This window comes from Lonchura striata, chromosome 29 (genome assembly GCF_046129695.1).
Source record: "Lonchura striata isolate bLonStr1 chromosome 29, bLonStr1.mat, whole genome shotgun sequence".
NCBI classification, from domain to species: Eukaryota; Metazoa; Chordata; class Aves; order Passeriformes; family Estrildidae; genus Lonchura; species Lonchura striata.
The window spans coordinates 31,738-47,843 of NC_134631.1; the positions used below are offsets into that span (position 1 = coordinate 31,738).

Genomic DNA, 16,106 nt, shown 5'->3' on the forward strand with positions numbered 1-16,106 from the left:
TGGGGGAAATGAGGGGGGGGATGTGGGGGGAAATGAAGGATAAAATTGGGGAAATGAGAGGGGAAAATGAGGAGGAAAATGGGGAAAAATGAGGGGGGAAATGGGGAAAAGTAAGGAAGGAAAATGGGAGATTATTGGGATGGGGAGGGGAAAATTAGGGGGGAAATAGTGAAAAAAGGGGAGAAAAATGGCGAAAAAACGGGAAAACACTGGGATGAGGAGGGGGAAAATGGGAAAAATCGGGAAAAACGGAGAAATGCAGGGAGGAGATTGATGGGGTGAGGGACAGGAAAAAATCAGGGGAAAAAAATGGGGGGAAAGGGGAGAAAAATAGGAAAAATTGGGAAAAAAGAGGGGGGAAATAGGAAAATGGGAAAATTTGGGAAAAAAGAGGTATGAATAGGGGAGAAAATGGGAAAAATCTGGAAAAAACAGGGGAAATTGGGATGAGAAAAGGGGAAAATATGGAAAAATCGGGAAAACCGAGGGATGAGGAGGGGAGAAAATCCGGAGGGAAAAGGGGGAAAAATCGGGAAAAAAGAGGGGAAAAATCGGGATGAGGAGGGGAGAAATGGAGGGGAAATGGGAAAAAATTGGGATGAGGAGGGGAGAAAATGGGGAAAATCGGGAAAAAAGAGGGAAAATGGAGAAATGGGGGAAAAAAGCGGGATCGGAAAAGGAGGGGAGGGAGGGAGGGGAGGGGGAGGGGAGGGAGAGGGATGGAAACCGGAGCTTGGGGGGGGTGGGGGGGTCGGGAATTCGGGAATTCGGGGCGGAGAATCCGGCGGGGAAGGAGCCGGGATGGGGAGGAGGAGGAGGAGGAGGAGGTGGAGGAAGGCTGGGAAATGATGGACGAGGAGGAGGAGGAGGAGGAGGGAGAGGAGGAGCGAGGAAGGCTGGGAGGAGGAGGAGGAGGAGGAGGAGGAGGAGGAAGAGGAGCGGGGAGGGGCCCGGGGGCGGTTTTGGGGTCCCACCCCTCGAGAAAAGGGAAATTTGGGGGGGTGGGGGAGGAGCACGGACTCACCTGAGGGGGGGCGATGAGCTGTGGGGGAGGGGAGGGAAACTGAGTCACACAGAGAGGACCCCCCCCACACACGAATCCCAGAAACTCCAAAAAAACCCAGAAATCCCAGAAATCCCCCCCAAAAAAATTCCCAGGGGAAACTGAGTCACAGAGAGACCCCACCCCCCCAAAAAAAAATCCCCAAGAACCTTCCCAGAAGACCCCAGAGACCCCAAATCCCCTGGACCACCAAAACCCCAAACGCAAACTCCAAATCCCAACGACCCCAAATCCCCCCAAAACCCAAAATCCCACAGAGACCCCCAAACCCCAAAGACCCCAAAATCCTAACCCCCAAAAAAACCCCAACACCCCAAAAACCCAAACCCCAAATCCCATAGAGACCCCAAAAAAAACCCCAAAAAAACCCTCCAAAACCCCAACACCCCAAAAACCCCAAACCCCCCCCAAAAAACCCCAAAACCCCAAAAACCCAACACCCCAAAAACCCAAACCCCAAATCCCATAGAGACACCAAAAAAAAACCCCAAAAAACCCTCCAAAACCCCAAGACCCCAAAAACCCCAAACCCCCCCAAAAAAATCACAAAACCCCAATCCTCCACACCCCAAAAACTCCAAAGACCCCAAAAAACTTGGAAAATACCCCAAAAAAACCCAAAAAAGGCCCAAAACCCCAATCTCCTACAACCCAATCCCTCACACCCCAAAACCCCAAAACCACAAAAAAACCCCAATCTCCCACACCCCAAATCCCCCAAAAATCTGCAAAAAAACCTCCAAAAAACCCCAAAACCCCAATCCCCCACACCCCAAAACCCCAAAAACCCCCAAAAACCCCAAAATCCCCCAAACCCCCGAAGCGGGACTGACGCAGGCAGTGTGGCCGGGGCTGGCTCCAGCGCCCGCTCCGGGTGCAGTTGCTGCGCGCGGCGCCCACCAGGCGGAAGCCGGGCTGGCAGGAGAACCTGGCCCAGGTGCCCTCCACGGGGACCTTCTCCATGGCCCCCGCAGCCACCTGCCCGTTCTCCAGGCTCAGGTGGGCCTTGGGGCACGTCCGCACTGTGGGGACACCGCAGCGTCGGCGTGGTGGCCCCAAAACCCACGTGGACATCGGGAACCCCAACATGTGAACATCAGTGAACCCCAAAATGGACACGGGGTGGTGGCCCCAACATGTGAACATCGGTGAACCCCAAAATGGGCGTTGGTGAACCCCAAAATGGACACGGGGTGGTGGCCCCAACATGTGAACATCAGTGAACCCCAACATGGGTGTTGGTGGACCCCAAAAGTGGATGTGGGATGGTGGCCCCAAAATCTGAACATCAGGGAGCCCCAAAGTGGATGTTGGGTGGTGGCCCCAAAGTGGATGTGGGGTGGTGGCCCCAAAATGGGCATTGGTGAACCCCAAAGTGGATCTGGAGTGGTGGACCCCAAAGTGGACATGGGGTGGTAGCCCCGAAATCCACGTGGCATGGTGGCCCCAAAATGAATGTGGGGTGGTGGCCCCAGAATGGGCATAGGCGAAGCCAAAAGTGGACATGGTGGTGGTGGCCCCAAAACGGGCATTGGTGAGCCCCAAAATGGTCGCCTGCCCATTCTCCATGCATGGTCATCATGGTCTTAGCCATGGTCAAGGTGATGGGTGTGGTGATGGTCCTGGGCATGGTGATGGTCAAGTGGTGGGCATGGTCAAGATGATGGCAATGGTCAGGGTGATGGTGGTTGAGGTGATGATGGTCGAGCTCACAGTGATGATGGGATGGGGATATTGATGGGGTGGAGAGAAGGTGAGGACATTGATAGGATGGGGACAGGGATGGAGACGTTGATGGAATGAGAACCTTCATGGGATAGAGACGTTGATGGTATGGAAACATTGATCGTATGGAGATATTGATGATATGGAGATATTGATGGTATGGAGATATTGGTGGAGACATCAATGGAATGATGTCAAGATGGAGATGTTGATGGGATGGTGACAAGATGGAAAAGTTGGTGGGATGGAGATGATGGGATGGGGGCAAGATGGAGACTTTAATGGAATGATGCCAAGATAGAAATGTTGATGGGATGGAGACTCTGATTGGGATGAGAACCTTCACGGGATGGGGACATGGATGGCACGGTGACAAGATGGAGACGTTGATGGGATGGAGATGCTGGGATGAGGACAAGATGGAAATGTTGATAAGAAAATGACAAGATGGGGACATTGATGGGATGGAGATGATGGGACGAGGACAAGATGCAAATGTCGATGAGAAGATGGGGACATTGATGGGATGGAGATGCTGGGATGAGGACAAGATGGAAATGTTGATGAGATGATGAGAAGATGGGGACATTGATGTGATGGAGATGCTGGGATGAGGACAAGATGGAAATGTTGATAAGAAAATGACAAGATGGGGACATTGATGGGATGGAGATGATGGGACGAGGACAAGATGGGGACATTGATGGGATGAGGACAAGATGGAAATGTTGATGAGAAGATGGGGACATTGATGGGATGGAGATGCTGGGACGAGGACAAGATGGAAACGTTGATGAGATGCCGACAAGACGGACACGCCGAGATGGAACGAGAACTTCCGCGGGACGGAACGCTGACGTGACAGAGACCCCAGGGGACCTGTCGGTGGCACTCACGGCAGCGGCTGGGGTGGCCCATGGCCGTCCAGGTGCCGTCGCGCTGGCACTTGCGCACCTTGGGCCCCACGATCTCGCGCTCGGGCCGGCACACGTACTCGATCTCGTAGTCGAAGGGCAGGAACCGCACGCTCCGCACCTCGTCCGGCGTCAGGCCCCGGTAGCGGATGCCCCCGTCCCGCGGAGGGTGGATGATCTGGCAGCCTGGGGACACCGAGAGCGCCGTTGGAGAAACGTGGGGCTGGGGATGGAATTGTGGGGTTGGGGACATCAAAAAACGTTTGGTTGGCCCCGAAAATACGGGATTTGGGGTCAGGGACACCAAAAAACGTGGGATTTGGGACACCAAAAAACATGGGGCTGGGGACAGCAAAAAACACGGTGGTGGCTCCCCAAAACTATGGGATTTGGGGTTGGGGACATCAAAAAACGTTTGGTTGGCCCCGAAAATACGGGATTTGGGGTCGGGGACACCAAAAAACGTGGGATTTGGGACACCAAAAAACATGGGGCTGGGGACAGCAAAAAACATGGTGGTGGCCCCCCAAAACTACGGGATTTGGGGTTGGGGACACCAAAAAACATTTGGTTGGCCCCGAAAATACGGGATTTGGGGTCGGGGGACACCAAAAAACGTGGGATTTGGGACACCAAAAAACATGGGGCTGGGGACAGCAAAAAACATGGTGGTGGCCCCAAAAGTACGAATTTGGGGTTGGGGACACCAAAAAACGTTTGGTTGGCCCCGAAAATACGGGATTTGGGGTCGGGGACACCAAAAAAACGTGGGATTTGGGACACCAAAAAACATGGGGCTGGGGACAGCAAAAAACATGGTGGTGGCCCCAAAAGTATGAGATTTGGGGTTGGGGACACCAAAAAACGTTTGGTTGGCCCCGAAAATACGGGATTTGGGGTCGGGGACACCAAAAAACGTGGGATTTGGGACACCAAAAAACATGGGGCTGGGGACAGCAAAAAACATGGTGGTGGCACCAAAAATACGAATTTGGGGTTGGGGACACCAAAAAATGTTTGGTTGGCCCTGAAAATATGGGATTGGGGGTTGGGGACACCAAAAAACGTGGGATTGACCCTGAAAATTTGGGATTGGCCCCAAAAGTTAGTGATTGGCCCCAAATGTTGGGGTTGGCGCAGGTTTGGGTTCGTCACCTTCGGTGAGGTTGGCGTGGACGGCGCCGCGGGCGGAGCTGGAGAGGAGCAGCAGGAGCAGAGGGGACAGCGGGGACAGCGACGGCGGTGGCATCTGGAAACCCCAAAAATGAGAAATTCCATGTGGGAAAACCCCAAAAATGGGGAAATTCTATGGGGGAAAACCCCAAAAATGGGGAAATTCTATGGGGGAAATCCCAAAAATGAGAAATTCTATGGGGAAAATCCCAAACATGGAGAATTTCCCCCAATTTCTGCCGCTCCCCCCATCCAGGACCCTTCCCCCAATCTTTGCCCCTCCCCAAAAAAAAATTTGGGACCCTCCCCCCTATTTTTGCCCCTCCCCCCCACATTCTGGGACCCCTCCCCCACGCTCAGGGTCCTCACCCAGTCCTCCCCCTCCCCCCCAAATCCCACCACCCCCCCCAAATTTTTGCGACCCCTCCCCCCCTCCAAAACCCCCCCAGAATTTCGGGACCCCCCCCAAAATAAAAAAAGGTGGGGGAGGGGCCGCTCCTTACCTTGCCCGATCTTCCCAAAATTCCAAAAAAAAAAAAAACCGGGAAAAATCCCCCAAAAAAGCCGGGAAAAGGCGAGGGGGGCGGGGGGAGGGACCCCCCAAATTTATTTTTGGGGTGGGGGGGGGGGGCGGAATCTTCCCACGGGTGGGGGAGGGGCGGGGACGGAGCGGCGAAAATGCCGGGAAATAAAATAAAAATAAATGGGAAAAAAAAAATAATTAAATTAAAAATCGTGGGAATTCGGGGTGGGATTTTTTTTGGGGGGGGATTTCCCGGGGTGGGGGAGGGGAGGCGGGTGGATTTTGGGGGATCCGAATTTTGGGGATGGATTTTTGGGGGGGTCCCGGCGGCTCCGGGAGGGGCCTCGGGCTCGGGAATCACCGGAGGGAGGGGCCGGTGGGGGAGGGGCCGGTGGGGGAGGGGCGGGGCGGGGAGGGGGAGGGGCCGGAGCCGCCTTGGGGGGGGATTTTGGGGTTTGGGGGGGAAATTTGGGGGTTTTGGGGGAGTTTGGGGACAATTTAGGGATTTTGGGGAAATTTGGGGGTTTTGGGAGATTTTGGGAAAAAATTGGGGGGTTGGGGGGATTTGGGGAAAAATTGGCGAGTTTTGGGGGAGTTTGGGGGAAAAATAAGGATTTTGGGGGGATATGGGGGGAAATTTGAGGGATTTGGGGGGATTTGGGAAAAATTGGGGGGTTTTGGGGGAGTTTGGGGAAATTCGGGGGGTTTGGGGGATTTTGGGAAAAAATTGGCGAGTTTTGAGGGAGTTTGGGGAACATTTAGGGATTTTGGGGGGGATTTGGGGGGAAATTTGAGGGATTTGGGGGGATTTGGGAAAAATTTGGGGTTTTTGGGGGAGTTTGGGGAAATTCGGGGGGTTTGGGGGATTTGGGGAAAAATTTGGTGGTTTTGGGGGGATTTTGGGGAAATTCGGGGGTTTTGTGGGAGTTTGGGGAAAATTCAGGGATTTGGGGGGATTTGGGGGAATTTGAGGAAAATTTGGAGATTTTGGGGGTTTTATGGAGGAAATTTGGGGGTTTGGAAGGGAAATTGGGGGAAATTTGGGGGTTTCGGGGGAGTTTGAGGGGAATTCGGTGTTTTGGAGGGGAAATTTGGGGATTTTGCAGGGATTTTGGGGGTTTGGGGGGAATTTAGAGATTTTAGGGGGGAATTTTGCGATTTTAGAAGAGATTTGGGGAAAATTTGTGCATTTTGAGGGGGAATTTTGCATTTTTTGTGAAAGATTTCGTTGATTTGAGAGAGATCTCGAAATTCCGGCCCCAGTTCCCACATTTTCCTGCAGATTTCCTCCCAAATTCCCACTTTTTTCCCTCATTCCAACCCCAAAATTCCACTTATTTGTTGGTCATTCCCACACCAAAAAGGCCCCCTGGAATTCCTGAGAATCCTAGCAGAAAAAATTCCAAAAGAATCCCCCCAAAAACTCTCAAAAATCCGAGAGTGAGACGAGCAGAAAGGAGAAACCCCAAAACGGATTTCTGGGATAAATCGTGATTTTTTTTTTATTTATTTACTTTTCGGGAAGACTTTTGGGGCGGAATTTTTGGGATTAACGGAAAAGGAGGAGTGGGGGAAAAAAAGTGGGATTTGGGAAAACGGGAGGGATTTTATGGAAGAAAAAGGCAGGATTTGGGGAAAAAAAAGGCGGATTTGGGAAACAAAAGAGGTGGATCCGAAATCCTGCTGGATCTGAGATTCCGCCGGGAGAGAAACAAAATTTTTAAAATTAAAATAAATTCGACTGATAAAAAAAATTGAAATAAATTAAAGGAAATGAATTGGAAATGAATCAAAGGAATTCAAAATGGCGGTGACGCCCCCGCCGCCATCTTGCGGCGCGGCGGTGCCGTAACACAAGATGGCGTCACCCAGCGAGCCACCCCCGCTGCCGTTCCTCGCCGCATTTCAAACCGAACCGGGGCCAAACCGAACGCGACGGTTCAGCAGCACCGATTTCACTCCCGGGACTGATTTGAGCTCCCCAAACCGGGCGAGAGGCAGGGAAACGGAGGGCAGAGGGAGCCGCCATGTTGTACGGCAGGAGGAAGATGGCGGCTCTTCCTTTTCCGGTATGGGAGTGGCGCGGGAACCGGGGGTGAACCCAAGTTTTAAATGAGCGCGGGGGGCTTTGGCGATGCCTGGGGGTTTCAGTTAGCTCTGGGGGCTCACGAAGCCTTCCCCCTTCCGATTTTGAGTCGTTCCGTCCAACCGTTCCTTGGCCTCGCCGCCATCTTGAGGGGCGGTGTAGCCGGTCAACAAGATGGCGGCACGCTGCCACCACCCCCGGTGCTCTTTTAAAGGATTTTTTACCTCAAATCGGGGCCAAATCGGGCGAGACGGATCCGCCATCACCGTTTAACTCCCGACACCGATTTAAACCCAAGGGGAAGCGGGAGAACGGCAGAAATTCCGGGTTTTAAAAAGCAGGGGCGCCGCCATGTTGTACGGCAGGTGGAGGCGCGGGGAACTTCCGGTTCCGGTGGGGGAGCGGCCCCGCGGCGGCGGCGGAGCGGGGGGTAAACACAGGCCGGGGGGGGGGGGGGGGGGATTTGGGGGAAATTTGGGGATTTTTGGCCAACTCTGAGGGAAATTTGGGAATTTCGGCAGTCGGGGATCGGGGAGATTAAAGGGGTGGGGGGGGTCGTGGCCGTGCGGGAGCTTGGGGGGGAATTTTGAGGGACTTGCTGGGAATTCGGTGGGAATTTCGGGGATTTCTGGGGGAATTTAAGGGAATTTTGGGGTCACTGGTGGGATTTCGGGATGAATTTGGGGGAATTTTGTGGAAATTTTGGGGTCATGGGTGAGATTTTGAGGGAATTCGGGAATATTTGGGTGGGAATTCAGGAATTTTGGGGGAATTTTTAGGGATTTGGGGGAATTTTGGTGGTTATTTGGGAATTTGACTGATTTGTGGTGGAATTTTTTGGGAATTTGAGTGAATTTTGGTTTATTTTTTTTTAAATTGGGGAAATTTATGCAAATCTTCTGGGAATTCCAGAACATTCCCAAATTTGGAGTCTCCAAACTCACCCCAAACCCCAAAATTTCACCAAAAAAATCCCCAAATTTTAACATTTTCCTTTTTTTTTTTTTTTTTGCAGCTCCCCCTGTCCCAGTCTCCCAAAACTCGTTAAAAATTCCCAAAAAAATTCCCAAAACAATGGATTGAGCCCCTCCCCCCCCTTGGATGGCCCCCTGGAATTTCGGGGGATCCCAAAATGGGGGATTCGGAAAATCCCGGGAATCCCCCCGAGGAGGAGGAGGAGGAAGAGGAGGAAGAGCTGGACCCCCGGATCCAGGTGGGAATCTGGGGCAAAATCCCACATTTTTGGGGGGGTTGGGGTTGGAATTTCGGGGCTTTGGTAGAAAAATCACAGAAAATTTGGGATTTTGGGGGGTTTGGGATCCAAATTCAGGGATTCTGGGGGAAATCCGAGGATTTTGGGGTCCAAATTTGGTGATTTTTGGGCAATTCTGGGGCTTTTTGAGGGAGATTTTAGGATTTGGGGGGACTTTTGAGGGAAAATCCCGGAATTGGGGGACTTGGGGAAAATTTTGGGGAATTTTAGGGGGAGTCTTGAGAATTTTGGGGGAAATCCCCAAAAATTTGGCATTCTGGGGCAGATTTTTGAAGATTTTTTTGCCATTTTTCCCAGATTTTTGGGGTTTTATCCCAAATTTTGGGTTTTTTTTCCCGTCTTTTGGAATCTCCCAAATTTTGGAAGTTTTTGGGGTCTTTTTTTTCCCAATTTTTGGGGTTTTTATCCCAAATTTTTGGGTGCAGGAGGAGCTGGAACACCTGAACGAGGCCAACGCTGAAATCAACCGCGGGGAGCTGGAGCTGGATGTGAGCAACTGGGAGAACTGGGAGGGACTGGGAGAGAACTGGGAGGGACTGGGAGGGACTGGGATAAACTGGGAGGGACTGGGATGGACTGGGAGAGAACTGGGAGGGACTGGGATAAACTGGGAGGGAACTGGGAGGGACTGGGAGAGAACTGGGAGGAACTGGGATGGACTGGGAGGGAACTGGGAGGGAAATGGGAGGGACTGGGATGGGACTGGGATGGGACTGGGAGGAACTGGGAGGGACTGGGATGGACTGGGAGGGACTGGGAGGGAACTGGGAGAAGGATTTGGGGAAAAATATGGGAAAATTTTTTTTTTTTTTTCCAAACCAATCCCAAACTGGTTTTCCAGTCCCGAACCAGTTCAGACCAGTCCCAAACCAGTCCAGACCAGTCCCAAACTGGTTTCCCAGTCCCAAACCAGTTCAGACCAGTCCCAAACCAGTCCAGGCCAGTCCCAAACTGGTTTCCCAGTCCCAAACCAGTCCAGGCCAGTCCCAAACTGGTTTCCCAGTCCTGAACCAGTTCAGACCAGTCCCAAACCAGTCCAAACCTGTCCCAAACTGGTTTCCCAGTCCCAAACCAGTCCAGACCAGTCCGAACTGGTTCCAGGCCGCCCGGTGCCGCTATCGGCGCGTCCTCTCGGACTCGGCCCGGAAGTTGAACTCGCAGGGCTCCCAGCTGGGCGCCTGCATCGACCGAGCCCGGCCCTACTACGAGGCGCGCAGGAGAGCCAAGGAGGTGCGGCTTTGGGGGGAAAACTGGGGAAAACGGGAAAAAATGGGGAAAAAATGGGAATTCTGGTCCCAAATTCCACCCCATGCGTCCCAAAGCTTTTCCACCCATCCTGAACCTTCTCCAGCCAATCCCAGTCCCCATCTCACCTTCTCCAAACCTTCTCCAGCCATTCCAAACCCCATCCCACCTTCTCCAAACCTTGTTCCACCTTCTCCAAACCTTCTCCAGCCATTCCAAACGCCATCCCACCTTCTCCAAACCCCATCCCACCTTCTCCAATCCCATCCCACCTTCTCCAATCCCCATCCCACCTTCTCCAGTCCCCATCCCACCTTCTCCAATCCCCATCCCACCTTCTCCAATCCCCATGCCACCTTCTCCAATCCCCATCCCACCCACCCAACTCCCCCAAGGCCACGCGTCGCCCTTTCCGGGAGTCCCGGAATTGCCGGAACCGCCGGAATCGCGGCCCGGCGTCTCTTGCAGGCGCAGCAGGAGACGCAGCGGGCGGCGCTGCGCTACGAGCGGGCGGTGGGCATGCACAACGCCGCGCGCGAGATGGTCTTTGTGGCCGAGCAGGGGATGGGCACCGGCAAGAACCGCCTGGACCCCACCTGGCAGGAGATGCTCAACCACGCCACCAGGAAGGTGGGACACCCGGGAATGGCTTCGGGGGGGCTTGGAGAGGTTTGGGATGGTGGGAGTGGGGTTGGAGAAGGTTGGAGAAGGTGGGATGGGGTTTGGAGAAGGTGGGATGGGGTTTGGGGAAGGTGGGATGGGGATTGGGGAAGGTGGGATGGGGATTGGAGAAGGTGGAACAAGCTTTGGAGAAGGTGGGATGGAGTTTGGGATGGCTGGAGAAGGTTTGGAGAAGGTGGAACACGGTTTGGAGAAGGTGGGATGGGGTTTGGAGAAGGTGGGATGGGATTTGGAGAAGGTGGGATGGGGATTGGAGAAGGTGGAACAAGCTTTGGAGAAGGTGGGATGGAGTTTGGGATGGCTGGAGAAGGTTTTAAATGAGTCAAAGAAAATTTGGAGCTTTTTTGGGATTTTTCTTGGGTTTTTTTGTGGGCTATTCCCTCATTTCTGACCCCTTCTTTTGGGAATTCCCCATTTTTCACTTTTCTTGTTGGGATTTCCTCCATTCCCAAACATTTTCCAGGGATTTCCCTCATTCCCAACAAATTGTCCAGGATTTCCTCCCTTCCCAAATCCCAAACCCCGACCCGTTTTTCCGCCGTTTTTGGCCGTTTTTCGGCCGTTTTTCCGCCGTTTTCGGCCGTTATTCCGCCGTTTCTCGCCGTTCCCGGCCGGGTTCCCGCGGGGGTTTTCGGGAATGCCCTTCCCGATGGGAATCACGGCAGCCTGGGCCCGGCAGGTGAACGAGGCGGAGCAGGAGCGGCTGCGGAGCGAGCGGGAGCACCGGCGCGCCACGCGGCTCTGCCAGGAGGCCGAGGCCGAGGTGCAGCGGCTGCAGAAATCCCTGCGGCGCGACATCGCCCGCAGCCGGCCCTACTTCGAGCTGAAGGCCCAGTTCAACCTGCGCCTCGAGGTACTGGGCAAACTGGGGGCGCTGGGAGGGAACTGGGAGCGCTGGGAGCGCTGGGAGTGGGAACTGGGAGTGCTGGGAGGGAACTGGGAGCGCTGGGAGCGCTGGGAGTGGGAACTGGGAGCGCTGGGAGTGGGAACTGGGAGAACTGGGAGCACTGGGAATGCGAACTGGGAGCACTGGGATGGAACTGGGAGCACTGGGATCACTGGAAGTGCGATTAAAGAGCACTGGGAGGGAACTGGATTTAACTGGGAGCACTGGGAGGGAACTGGGAGCACTGGGAATGGGAACGGGGAGGGACTGGGATGGACTGGGAGCACTGGGAGTGGGATTAAAGAGCACTGGGATCACACTGGGATGGACTGGGATCACTGGGAAGGACCGGGAGTCCCAGTTTGGCCGGAGACTGGGAGCAGTGGGAGGGAACTGGATTTAACTGGGAGCACTGGGAATTCCTGGGAGTCCCAGTTTGGCCGGAGACTGGGAGCAGTGGGAGGGAACTGGGATGGACTGGGAGCACTGGGAGGGACTGGGAGTCCCAGTTTGGCCAGACACTGGGAGCACTGGGAGGGAACTGGATTTAACTGGGAGCACTGGGAATTCCTGGGAGTTTTTGGGGCTCCGGCTCGTTTTTTCCCGGGTTTTCCCCAAGCTTTGAGGGATTCCCGCCGGGATTTCCGCGTTTCCCGGCGGGGCTTTCCCGTCCCTCGGGAATTCCGGCCATTCCCGCCCGCCCCTTTTCCAGGAGGACAAATCCCGGGTGAATTCCCTGGAATGCGCCGTCTCCCAGGCCAAGCTGCGCTACGCCGTGGCCCTGCGGAACCTGGAGCAGATCAGCGAGGAGATCCACGCCCGGAGACTCCAGAGGATCCTCCGGAAAAAAAAACTCCGGGAGAGCCCCCTGGGAGCCGAGGGCGGCCCCCGGAGCGCCGAGATCCACGGCATTCCCGGGAAAAGCCCCGGGATTCCCGGCGACATCCCCAAAAGTCCCGTGGAGATCCCCCGGATTCCTGGCGAAACCCCCGGAATTCCCGCAGAAATCCTGGCCGGATCGGGCGGAATTCCTGAGGAAAATCTTCCCAGGGAGGCCTCATCTGGAATGGGAAGAATCCCTGGAATTCCGTGCGGAAATCTTGGAATTCCGACGGGAATTCCCAGGGAAAATCCCAGCGAAACCCCGGCCAGGACGAGCAGAATTCCCGGAATTCCGAGTGAAATTCCCGGAATTCCTGACGAAACCCCGGCCAGGACGAGCAGAATTCCCGGAATTCGGGGGGAAATTCCCGAAATTCCTGACGAAACCCCGGCCAGGACGAGCAGAATTCCAGGAATTCTGGGGGAAAACCTCCGAATTTTGGGTGAAATTCCCGGAATTCCCGACGGAATCCTGGCCGGAACGTGCGGAATTCCCGGGGAAATTCCCGGAATTCCGCGGGAAGCGTCGCCATCCGGGGATTCGCTGTCGCTGCTGAGCCTGCAGAGCATCGCCTCTGACCTGCAGAAATTCGACTCCGTGGAGCACCTGGCGGGAATTCCGGGAATTTCGGGAATTCCGGACGCGCTGAGCCTGCACAGCGAGGAGCTGGGCGAGGGCCGGGAGCGGCGCCGGAATTTCCGGCACCACCGGAGCGTCAGCCTCTGAGAGCCGGGAGCAAATCCGGGAATTCCCCAAGAATCCCAAGGGAGTTCACCAAAAACCCCGGGGAATCCAAAAAAATCCCAGGAAATCCCCAAAAATTCCAAGGAAATCCCAGGAAATCTGGAAAAATCCCAGCAAATCCCAAAGAAATCCCACAAAATCCTGGGAAATCCTAAGGAAATCCCACCAAATTCTGGAAAGTCTCGTGAAAATCCCACAGAATTCCAAGGAAATCAAAAAAAATCCCATGGAAATCCCACACAATCCTGAAAAGTCCCGGGGGAATCCAACAAAATCCTAAAAAATCCCCAAAGAAATTCCACAAAGTCCTGGGAAATCCCAGAAAGTTCCAAGGAAACCCCACAAAATCCTGAGGAAGTCCCACAAAATTCCAAGGAAATCCCAAAAGGTCACAAGAGATCCCAAAAATTCCCAAAAAATCCCATGGAATCCTCAGGAAATCCTGAAAAATCCCCACAAATTATCGAAAAAAAAAAAAGTGCCCCAAAATCCTGGAAATCCCCTCAAAATTCCAAAGAAATCCTGAAAAATTCCAGGAAATTTAAAAAAAAAAAGTTTTGGACTCTGGAATAACCAAAAAATTCCAATGGAATTCCTGGAGAGGATTTTGGGGATAAATCCAGGAAATCTGGGGGTTAAATCCCCAGGAATGTGGGGGTTTTTTGGGAATAAATCTCTGGAATTTCAGGGATAAATCCTCGGAATTTTGGGGATTTGGAGTTAAATCCTTGGAATTTGAGATTTTTTTGGGGAATAAATCCCTGAAATTTGGGAATTTTTGGGAATAAATCCCTGGAGTTTGAGATTTTTTTGGGAATTCCTGGAATTTCGGATTTTTTGGGACTCCCACCCCCCAAAATTCCCCGTTTCCCCCCAGAATTCCCAAATTTCTTTTGGGCTAATTCCCCTTTTCCCACCCCAAAACCAAGAGAGGAACCCAATTGCACTAAGGGGGGGGGGGGTCAGGAATTTTTGGGAATTCCGGGAATTTTGGGAATTCCGGAATTTTTTGGGAGGGGTTGTGATGAGAATCCCCCAGTTCGAGGCAGCCCCGGGAATTCCCATGGATTTCACATCCCAAAAATCCCAAAAAATCCCCAAAATCCTCCCCCAGCTCCGCCAGAATTCCGGAAAATTTCAGGAATTTGGGAATTCGGGGAGGGGGAAATCCCGGGAAATTGTTGATAACAATAAAATTCCTTCTTCTTGTAATTCCTGCTTTTCTTACCTCGACATTCCCAAGGTTTTTCTCGCTTCATCCAAGGATTTTTTTAGGGGGGATTATTCCCCTTTTTGGGGAAAACTTTTTGGTGTTTTCCTCTTTATTTTTGGGGATTTTCCCGTTTTTTTGGGGATTATTTTTATCCCAATTTTTGCTCCCAGGAAAACTCCCCCAAAAAAAGGAGGAAAATCTAAAAAAAAGGGAAATTTTTCCCCCAATAAAGGTGGGAAAACCTAAAATAAAAATGGGAAAAATCCACCAAAAAATGGGAAAACTCCCCCCAGAGATGAAAATACCAATCCAAAATCTCCCCAAAAAGGGAATATCCACCCCAAACTGGTAATAGGCACCCAAAAATGGGAATTTCCATCCAAACAAAGGGAAAAACTCGCAAAAAATGGTGAAAGCCCCCCAAAAATTCGGAACATTCCCAGAAATTGGGGAACCCCCCCCCAAGCCTCGGGAATTTCCCCAGGCCCGGCTCCACGGACAAGGAAAATTCCAGGCAGGAAAATCTGGGAATTCCTCATTTATTTCGACTCCTGGAAAAGGCTCTGGGAGAAAATTCCCAAATTTTTCCTGGAAAAACAAAAATTCGGCTTGGTCGCCACCTCGGAAATTCCGGAATTTCCCGGGATTTTGGGAGGATTCCTACATTTTTCCCAAATTTTTCAATGTTTAACCCCCCTTTTCTTTCCATTTTTCCATCATTTCCCCATTATTTTTCCATCATTTTTTCCTTTATTTTTCCATCATTTTTCCTTTATTTTTCCATCATTTTTCCACATTTTCCCACATTTTTCCCAAGTTTAACCATTTTTACATTTTCCCACATTTTTTCACATTTTTCCTTTATGTTTCCTTTATTTTTCAATAATTTTTCCATTATTTTCCACATTTTGCCACATTTTTTCCATATTTTCCCACAATTTTTCATTATTTTCCCATATTTTCCCATTTTCCCTTTATTTTTCCATTATCTTTCCCACATTTTTCCATGTTTCCCATTATTTTCCCACATTTTTCCCATAGTTTTCCCACATTTCCCCATTTTTCCCCATTTCCCACCAAGCCAACAAATCCCTCCCAAAAAATCTCCGGAATTTTTCTCCATTTTCCACAGAAATCTTCGCAATTCCCGATTTTTCCTCCTTTTCAGGCATAAAAAAATTCCATTTCCTACCCCTGAATTCCATTTCTTTCCTGGAATATTTTCCTTTTTTCTCCCCTTTCTTGGGATTTCTTCTTTTCCTAAAATCCATTTTCCATTTTCCTCATTTTTCCCTCCCGCATTCCCGTTTTTCCCACCCCCCCAGAATTTTTCCCACCCCATTCCAGAAATAAAAAAATCCCAAAAAATTCACCATGAACACGAATGGAAAAATCGGGAAAAGATAAAAAATTCCCCAAAAAATTTCTAAAATATTCCCCCCAAAAAATTTAAAAATTCCCAAAATGTTCCTAAAAAAAATTAAATTAAAAAAAAAAATCCCTAAAAAAATCAAAAACTTCCCAAAAAATTTTTTAAAATTAAAAAAAAATATTTTTTTCAATTCCCCAAAAAATTTTTTTTTAATTCCCAAAAAATTCCCAAAAATTCCCGCGGAATTCCGGGAAAACGACGGCGCTGATGTCGGATTTTGGGATCAACAAATCCCAGTTGGTCACTGGGAGCACTGGGAATGATG

The 16,106-nt window shown here is 51.7% G+C and overlaps 2 protein-coding genes across 4 annotated transcripts; one reads left to right on the plus strand and one right to left on the minus strand.

The window, feature by feature from the left end:
• Positions 1-47: 47 nt before the first annotated feature.
• LOC144247658 (uncharacterized) lies at positions 48-5,648 on the minus strand. 2 transcript variants are annotated; one of them, XM_077788971.1, is made up of 5 exons: positions 5,379-5,471; positions 4,858-4,951; positions 3,685-3,888; positions 1,897-2,085; positions 48-1,042 (listed from the first exon to the last, which is right to left on the minus strand). In XM_077788971.1, the coding sequence occupies exons 2-5, from the start codon at positions 4,949-4,951 to the stop codon at positions 297-299; spliced, it is 1,233 nt and encodes a 410-aa protein (XP_077645097.1). In that variant the 5' UTR covers positions 5,379-5,471; the 3' UTR covers positions 48-296. The 2 variants fall into 2 exon arrangements, with proteins under 2 accessions (XP_077645097.1, XP_077645098.1); XM_077788972.1 differs by lacking the exons at positions 48-1,042; positions 1,897-2,085 and having other exon boundaries at positions 2,504-3,888; positions 5,379-5,648.
• Positions 5,649-6,529: 881 nt separating this feature from the next.
• Positions 6,530-14,408, plus strand: SH3BP5L (SH3 binding domain protein 5 like). 2 transcript variants are annotated; one of them, XM_077788939.1, is made up of 8 exons: positions 6,530-7,467; positions 7,699-7,914; positions 8,500-8,697; positions 9,183-9,245; positions 9,859-9,987; positions 10,471-10,632; positions 11,363-11,536; positions 12,282-14,408. In XM_077788939.1, the coding sequence occupies exons 3-8, from the start codon at positions 8,617-8,619 to the stop codon at positions 13,176-13,178; spliced, it is 1,506 nt and encodes a 501-aa protein (XP_077645065.1). In that variant the 5' UTR covers positions 6,530-7,467; positions 7,699-7,914; positions 8,500-8,616; the 3' UTR covers positions 13,179-14,408. The 2 variants fall into 2 exon arrangements, with proteins under 2 accessions (XP_077645065.1, XP_077645066.1); XM_077788940.1 differs by lacking the exon at positions 6,530-7,467 and having other exon boundaries at positions 7,695-7,914.
• The last annotated feature ends 1,698 nt before the right edge of the window (positions 14,409-16,106 follow it).